This window comes from Amblyraja radiata, chromosome 18 (assembly GCF_010909765.2).
Source record: "Amblyraja radiata isolate CabotCenter1 chromosome 18, sAmbRad1.1.pri, whole genome shotgun sequence".
Taxonomy (NCBI): domain Eukaryota; kingdom Metazoa; phylum Chordata; class Chondrichthyes; order Rajiformes; family Rajidae; genus Amblyraja; species Amblyraja radiata.
Window position 1 is genome coordinate 38,716,217 of NC_045973.1, and position 8,783 is coordinate 38,724,999.

The following is an 8,783-nucleotide window of genomic DNA, read 5'->3' on the forward strand; positions in this document are numbered from 1 at the left end:
TAGCGTTCATTAAATATGGCAAGCTGCCTAAAGTAGCAAATGATTGAGGGGTATTCGTGCCCATCGTCCTTTCCTCCTCGTTTATGTTTTCTTTTTGCACGTGTACTTCTGTACAGCTATCCATTGAAATGCAATTTATTTCCCTGAAACCATCGAACTTCACTGGGTCAGATTTTGGCCCGTGCGGTGAAAGACCAACCGAGCCCGTGGAAATACAAATGATGTGAATTCTTTAAACCGCTCAAATAAATCAGCTGCTTACTAAACGTGGTGTTTTGGGGAAACAGCCATTTAAGGACATTGTTCTTATTAAATATCGCGTAGGTCCTAGCGTTGTAATTGATATTACCAAGGCATCCACTTCCCCCCCAACCCTGTCTCACATTCAGATATTTCAAAGGAAATTTGGCTGAAATCTTTCAGAATCAAATTAAATATATTTGCTTTGTATTATTAGGTTTTAGCTTTTTTTTACATTATTCATTCAGGAACGTATGTTATGAATTAATTGTCGTAATATGATAGCATTTCCATTTAATAATCTTTAATTTAAATTACGTCTAAATGAAAGCTACCCTGGCAATAACAATATCGCCTACTTCCGTTGATATTTTTTAAGATGTTTAAATGGTCCACCGTCCTTTCCTGTTGCATTTTGTAGCCACATTGTGGTTCACCATTTTCTGTGTGAATTGCGTTTCCAGATGTGTAACAATTCATATCACATGAATACTCGAGAGTCATAATAACTGGACCTTATCTTCCAAGTACTGTGCAGATCTGGACATCTTTCTGCAATATACATTTTAAACATTCACTTTTCAATGTTCAGTATGTTATTTTGGTGGCGAATTGCGATAACGTTGCTAATATACTTTGATATCTACCACATTACATCTCACTCAGTTGGCCTGGCCATAAAGATACGGGATCTAGAATCCACCCATCCATTATTGCATTCTAGTTAATAAACGAGAATCATTCTCCCAGGCTAGATATCCCTCGGTGGATGTGTTGGGCGAAATAAGTAAAGAACGTTCAAACTAATTTGTTTACAATGTGATAAGTTTAGTAAACAGTCAAAACACTTTGGGTTAAACATTAAAGAAAACAGGGAGATGTTAAACATTGTGACAAAATGTTTAATTGCTTATATTAATGTGGTTTCGAATTAAGTATGCGTCGACAATAATCCACAAATATACAGTGTATAGATTATTCTTATAACGTATTCATATCTTTACAAAATTCAAAACGTATTTGACATTCTAAAACGTTAATGTTAACAAAAATGCAACATGCCAGATATATTGGTTCTGGGCCAGGTAGCTGCTACCTGCAGAAGTCCCACGTGCTTGTTATTCCAACAGATCACATATCACTCACTATTCAATGTGTAATGTTTTTGACTGACACAGACTTTCATAGATGTTTAAGTTTTTGTTTAATAATTGACCGGGGCAAAGGTCATGTGGCACTGGACCACTTAAGAGTTAACCATAGACCCGTAACACTGAAGCAACACCGTCGCTTGGTTCAGCCGAAGTTCGATGTTTTCAGTATCTCGCTCCGCTTTTGAAATAACGCTACTCATATTCTTAATGCCAAATGGTTGAGCTGGAATAGTAATGAACTGTCCAATTTTAATCTTTCAATTCTAAACAGAGCTCCTCGTTCTACGTCACTAATAGTTAATCCTACATTTCTTGAGCCTTTAATAGTTTTATAGGTTTTAAATGCATTTACGGGCTCATCAGAAATCTACAAGTGTTTTTACATCTAATCGGTCAGAACAAATAATCATACTTAGCTGGATTTCGAATCGATTCTAATCGGATGAAATTTATTTATCCGGGAGGAAAATCGTTGGACGTGGCAGGATATTAGAAGGGAACAAGGGCCTGTACTGAACTCGGTAGCTGGCGACGGTAAGCGGGCATGAACTGCAAACTGAGAGAGGCAGCAACTAACTGAAAAATAAACCAGGCTCCATGTGAAAGAACGAGTTTTATGTCAGTTTCGCCTGAAGTTAACCGTGTGTCCTTCCGCCCTTAAATGGCCGTTTTATATCTGCTTAATATCCACTACGAGCTTGCATAAGACCCAATAGTTCTATTCGGTCGAACAACTGCGTAATATGCATAACGTTAAAGGAAGGAATGCGAGGGAAGAAATATAAATATAGCATTGTTTTACCACATGCGCCCTGAGGTTGAAACTTGCATGTAAAGTACCAATCCACCTCTAATTAAAATGATTTATATGTTCTAGTCTAAACGCGCACATAATTTTAAAAAGCATAAAAATAAAAAAATAAATACAAGGACAGATAATCTTTTATTGTTTGTATCCATGTATGGGTAGTATAAAGGGAAATATAACTTTAAAACATACAGGCACATTTAATTAGATATCAACGTTTGTACCCTCTCTTTGGGGAAAGGCATAAGGCACGTTTCTTGGCTTTAGCCACAGTCGTTGCTGCAAGAAATATTTATAGCTTCTATCTTTCACAAGTGTATGAAATCATTTATAAATTCGGTACTCGGTACAAATACTTCAAATCTGCTGCTGCAGCTGTAGCCCTTCTTCACTGAACCATAACACATTCTACCTACTATCTAATTGGTTTGGTCAAAATATTTATCAAGCTAACTTGACGGAGAGGCACCACAGTAGTGTGTGCTGAGACCGAAAATAAATTGCTTCTCTCTCAACAATACTGTCATTTGTAAGAAATGCCGAAATGCCGCTGGAAAGACTGTTACAAAATGTAAAAACTTACTTTGATTCAGAGTTTTTTAATTTTATGCAGCCGAAACTTTGGTGGGAAAGGCGCCAAAATGCTACACTGTGTATAATGGAAAGGACATTTCCATCATGATCAACCGCTAAGCAATTTTCAGCTTCTTTCTGGGTAACCAGCCTTATGTAGGGGCTGAAAGCAATTTCATTTTAAAAAATGTACTTTCTACAACAGACTTCCGTGTTCATGGGAAATTGATCCAAACTCCAAACTTAATAAAATGTAATAAAGACAAATCTGTTAGTGGACGGTCCGCCAGCTGGTGCTTGGAAAGAGACAAAACGGTTGATTTCAAACGTGGATCTGACATTTACGGTTTGGGTGTAAATTCCGCCTTATGACAAGCGCTGGAACTTCAAGGTCAACGCTGGCAACGCCGCCCCGTGTGTGTCAATAGTTCTATTTTGCCCATCCGTGCGCGCTACTCTTCCTGGTTCACTTCGGAAGGCGATGGGGAATTATCCGTCTGTTTCTCGCCTTCTTTAATCTTCTCTTGCTCTGAAAGCTGCTCGCTTGTGGGAATGGAGTTCTTCTTTGGGCGACCTTTAGGCTTTGTCGGGGACTCCAGACCTCCGCCTTGCAATACCTTTCAAGAAGAAATAATATTTATCAACGCGCCACCACCAAAGGTTCTTGTTCAAAATCCATTGGCCAGAATACTTACTATTTTCTTCCACTTCATTCTTCGGTTTTGGTACCAAGTTTTCACCTGAAGTTGACTGAGACCCAGAGATTCTGCTAGATCTATTCTGCATTTAAAAGTAAGCAAACACATTGGGGAAATCAAAATATAATTCCAAGCATAATTAACCACATTCCTGTCATAATTATCCCGCTGTTTGAAGGCCGTTTAGACGTGTAATTGAAGATTGCGCTTTGCAACCCTGTCCCTCGCTGTCCCACAAATACTCATTCTAAAGCCGCCGAGATTGTAAATAATGTTCACTGCTGTTAGAATTGTCCGCGTGTTCAGATTCAGCGAGCGCGACGCTATATCACCGCGACGTCAAATAGACCAAATCAAATATGTGACATTGATTCCACACGTTAGTGAAAATGTTCCATTTACTGATGTACCAGATTGTGCAATGTTTCTCTTTTTAACTCCTCGACCCGCTGGTGCCGGATGGAGCCACATTAAAATTATTGTAAGGGGGGGCTTTTTCCAATTTGCTCGCACTAAAAACAACAGGTCTGAATTCAATAAACTATTAGAATGGTGTTAGTTATGATATATTCGAGTGGTGTAAAATGAATTCCTACGACGCTGAACACCGTAAACTGTGTTTGTATAGAATTATCTACATGTGTAAAGTGTTCGGAGTTACCTGTCTGGCGTTGAGAGATATTTCTGCTTTTCAAATCTTTTCTCGAGGCCCATTAACTGTAGTTCAGTAAAGACAGTTCGGCTCCTCCTGCCTTTTTTCCCCTTGTTTCCTGGGTCTGGACCTTGTTCGAGCTTTGACCGGAGGTGTAGGTCTAGCGGGAGATGGGGGCCTCCGGGACCACCGGCCAGACTCGACCCTCCGGATATTAATGCCGAACCTAAAGGAGCAGCGAGGCTGCAGGAGATCGGACCCAACGGAAACTTGAAAACTCCAGCGTGATCCGATTTCAAGCCAGCTGTAAACATCACGGACACAATATTAATTACGGTTACATTTAACTCAACGACCTTAATCACATATTGCAATTAAAACTGTCTTAACTGAAATTAACAATTTAAGTCTGAAGTCTGAAGAAGGGTCTCGACCCGAAACGTCATCTACTCCTTTTCTCCAGAGATGTTGCCTGACCCGCTGTGTTACTCCAGCATTTTTGTGTCTATCTTCGATCTTATTTAGATATTAAAATTAAAACTGCCCTCGTTTACACAACAATAAACTCATCAAATAATTCGGTGAGTGCATGATCTGGGGGGTTTTTACACGCAAATCCATCATACATTTTTGCCGTTCCACAAGCATATTGCTGCCAGGGTGATATAGATACATGTGTATATATATATAAATAGATAAGCATTTTAAATTACATTGCAGACTTCTTTATAAAATGGCTCCGATCTTTTATCATCCTTACAGCACTGTTTAATTTGTCTTTAGTAGCTTAGTTTACGTATAGTAGCGACGTATAGGAACTATCCAGAGCAATCGTACCACAACGTTGCCTTTATATCCAGTAGGAAACAGGAAAGTATACTATTTACCACATCATTCACTGTTATTTTACAGTGAGTAATGGCTTGGCATATGGATTAAAAGAATCGTAGTATTTGCTTATGATATATTCTGTGGATTTGTATTAGTTAAAGCCAGCGTTGATTTTAGAGAATGTTGAAATTCGGTGTAACACGGTCCCTTTTACATGTTGCGTGTGTTGCAAAGGATGAGGTTCCACTCGTTTAAATAAATGGTTCGATTATACTGGGGTTTTGGGGTCAGAATACTTGTAAACCATATATTTCCGCCCTGGGATGATACTGTTTATACAGCGCAAATGTGGTTGGGGTCTTAGTTAATATTAAAAGAAAACTAATCAGCGGATATATTTATTTTAGGTTACACATGCCATGTGAAATCTCTGCAGCGTGTGTTGTATAGAGCTAATCTTGCTGTCGGCTTGCAGTATCGGAAAGGCTGCGGCTTTGCCTAGATTTCATCACCTCATTCCCTAGGCCTCTTCCAATTATTTGCCGTATCTACTATTTCATTACATGCTCTGATTCGATTTGTGCTGTTATATAATCCGGATTGATGCGTTGCTTTATTTATTTATCACTGTGTGCCGTTTAAAGCGTAAAACTGGATGAAGTTTACGGCACTTTCTGCTTCAGAATGGAGATCGAAGCGGCGAAGTGTCCTGTTCTCGTTCTAGTCTGCTCGATCAACGACCGCCGACGGTAGAAAATGCCTTAAATCTGTTACACATAGAAATATTTCCAAGAAGCCGAGAATTTGGGAGCCGCGTTTTGGTAAAGTTGGTGTAAATAAATAACGGAGACGAGAGAGTTTCCACCTACCGAGATGACCGTGGTAGGGCCGGCTGTTGAGCAGAGCGTGGACGCCGAATTTGAGGAGCTCACCTCCGTTCGCGGCTTTGCATGAGCCCGTGGGTTCGGTCAATATCTCCTCGATCATGAAGCTCCTGTACCGGTGTGACCTGTAATCGTGGATCGGCTCGTGGGGTAGGTAATGAGCCCCCAGCTCCAGGGGATGCTGCATCATCGTGTCCACGCCACAATCCAAGACAAATCGCCAGCAAAACAGGTTGAATGGATCCAGTCGCCGCGATGGCTGATCGCTCTATCCCCCACAAGTCCTCTCAGTGCCCGACACCACAGCGCGTTTTCATTTCCACGCGATAAATAGTGTCATTCCTGCACATTTTCTCCTAGGATGCAAAGTAAGTTGCCATTGTAACGAGCGTGATCCGTTCTCGGCTTTTGCTGTCTCGACCGGCCGCCGTGTTGCTTATTCGCTTGTGTTGATTTGCAGCTTTTCCCGATTTCTGAGCGGTTCGATGCTGTGGGCAGTGAGCGAGAGTTGGGAGCTTTGCAACATCATTAACTCACGTGATTTCTTCTTTCTCTCTCAATCCCTCGCTCTCTCCCCGCCCTGGAAGGAGCCTCCCAGCTCCTCCAACAGCCTATCGCTGCCTTCCTTACCATTCATTAACTGAAAAACATCCCGCCCGTAACCGCAGGAGTCCGGATCGTAGCGAATACTGCGCGGATTCCTGCTTCCAAACTAACACCTCCCAGCTTTTATTAAACAACGTAAATATACCAAAAGTTGGACGCGCGAGAAAAAAAATGAAGACAATAAACACCGTTCGATAATTGCAATAGGTTTCATTTGCTGTTTTGCTTAAATGCCGTGGCCTATTTGGCGCAGTTTATTGAAAGCCAGCACATAATAAAGGTATTTGTTCAATCTACTGACTCAGCGGCCGAGTTCCCACCGTGTGGAGGTTCCACAACGCAAGGCTCTCGTTTATTGACTTTGCCCTGCATCGTTAGCGCTCCTAGCCAGTCGCACGGCCCATGAGGAAGTATGGCACAACAAACAATGTTAGGATGTGTGTTTTTTTTAATATTAGCTCCCAAATTGAGCCTCCAATGTCACGTGGTTCCCCCTCCTAAAATGGGCCGTTTTCGCATGATGAAAATGGAGGTTTGCAATTGAACACAAAACCACTCGCCTCCACATCATTCCTGCAACACTCTGCAATCCGCCCAGAAATTGTCACGTTTAGGATTCATTTCTCCCCTTCTCTAATCATTGTGACATTAAGTCATCCCGCTGTCCATCCATCCGTCTGATTCGCTCCAACCCTGTCTAAAATCTCCGCGGTTTTAAGATTGGTTTAAATTAAACGGAAAACAGACATGGTGTGAGATATATATCTTTCCCAAAGGAGACGCTGATTTTCTTCTGATTAACAGTGAAATGTAGCAATTGACAACTATTCAATGGATTCGAAGTGCAACGTAGAAACTGCAGACAAAATAGTCTGTGACATACATTGACATACATTGTCTCCTCCACTGCCTCTTGGATCAGACACACTATGTCCGCTTACAAATAAACATTTATCCCCTCCCCCCACAAAATACAGTCAAACAATATTTCTGTACGTTACGCCAGACCCAGATTTAGTTCCTGGCAATTACAGCCCGTGACAGTTTTAAACAATGCGAATGAGTTCAATCATTTGCAGTCCCTTCGAACATTTTGCTTCACTTTTGTCCATTTTCTGAATGACTGCTCGCAAGTTGCGCCATGCGTGGCTAAACCTAACCATTCAGGGCGAAATAATTTCATATCGTATTTTTAAATGTCGAGTTGGGGGGCCGCTTTGTTATGAATTATTGACAATTACCATTTACGCTGATCATTTTCTCCCAACTCACTAATAAGACAAGTTATAAGGCCACGTCGTAATCATGGAGTTGTAAATGGGGGACAGGCACAACATGCTGGAGTAGCTCAGCGGGCCAGGCAGCATCTCTGGAGAGAAAGAAAAGGTGAAGTTTCGGGTCGAAGCCCGAATAGGTTGTAATAGGGGATTCTACCGCAAGCAAACTTGACTGACTTGGAATCGGCGATGATGCGCGGCCTATTAGGACGCTCCTACCTGTAAGACGTCCTACAATTAAATAACACAACATTATTTTCATAATTCAGAACATATTCCAATAATTGAAAGCGCGCAATGGGTATGGTTTAGATTTTGCGGCCGTTAGATTTATTTCCGCGGATGGGGGGTTAAATCTTTAACGTCGTCAGAAAATGCGTTATAAACTTTTTGTACATATTCTTAAATATTTATTTTACTTTTCAGAGATGTTTATTCCAATTGCAGGCTGCTCTCTCTCTTTTTATTCTCGAATTGATAACGGTGGAGTACTGTTAACTAGGAATAAGTCTGACATGTATTAAACCTCATGATACCAGCTCTTTCGTGCATCTCAACTTGAATATGCAACGGAAAACATGTCCAAATATGTCCCTTTCTGTGCCAGTTACCAGAGAAGATAAATTATGTTTTGTCCACTTGGTGATAGAGTTCGAAGCAGGCTTTACAAGAAAATACACATTTTAGCTGGAGTCCGCTTAAGACAGATAAACAAATCTATAATAGTTGTTGAAATTATTATTAATGTCAGATTGCAATGCTACGGTAATTTTAATGGCGTAACAACTAGATGTTAAAAGGAGAGCACTAACTCGCGTAATAAAACGTCTTCCCCGCTAAATCAAATGTTTGCGTCTGGTTGTTCGTGTATCCACGCTTTTTAAAATCACAGTTCTAAGTCCCCAAACGTTACATAGAATGTAATGTAAATGTCAGAATAATAGATTATGCGCCAGCGTAATTAGGGCACCTGACACGTAGACAAGTTTTGATTAATTTTCTGTTTACCTTTCCTTTGATTAAGCGGATCAAGTTTGTTCCTTTATTCCCGCCATTCACC

General features: G+C 40.8%; 1 protein-coding gene across 2 annotated transcripts; it reads right to left on the minus strand.

Moving 5' to 3' along the window:
* Positions 1 to 1,126: 1,126 nt before the first annotated feature.
* On the minus strand, positions 1,127 to 6,741 carry barx1 (BARX homeobox 1). 2 transcript variants are annotated; one of them, XM_033037181.1, is made up of 4 exons: positions 5,889 to 6,741; positions 4,135 to 4,429; positions 3,471 to 3,555; positions 1,127 to 3,392 (listed from the first exon to the last, which is right to left on the minus strand). In XM_033037181.1, exons 1-4 carry the CDS (start codon positions 6,028 to 6,030, stop codon positions 3,228 to 3,230), a joined length of 687 nt encoding a protein of 228 aa, XP_032893072.1. In that variant the 5' UTR covers positions 6,031 to 6,741; the 3' UTR covers positions 1,127 to 3,227. The 2 variants fall into 2 exon arrangements, with proteins under 2 accessions (XP_032893072.1, XP_032893071.1); XM_033037180.1 differs by having other exon boundaries at positions 5,826 to 6,738.
* Positions 6,742 to 8,783: the final 2,042 nt, after the last annotated feature.

Excerpts from the sequence above, each read along its gene's own strand:
- barx1 (XM_033037180.1), bottom strand. The coding sequence starts at position 6,030 with ATGATGCAGCATCCCCTGGAGCTGGGGGCTCATTACCTACCCCACGAG. Across the intron at positions 4,430-5,825 it reads GCCCTACCACGGTCATCTCG|CTGGCTTGAAATCGGATCAC; the intron begins GTAGGTGGAAAC and ends TGATGTTTACAG. Across the intron at positions 3,556-4,134 it reads TATCTCTCAACGCCAGACAG|AATAGATCTAGCAGAATCTC; the intron begins GTAACTCCGAAC and ends TTTTAAATGCAG.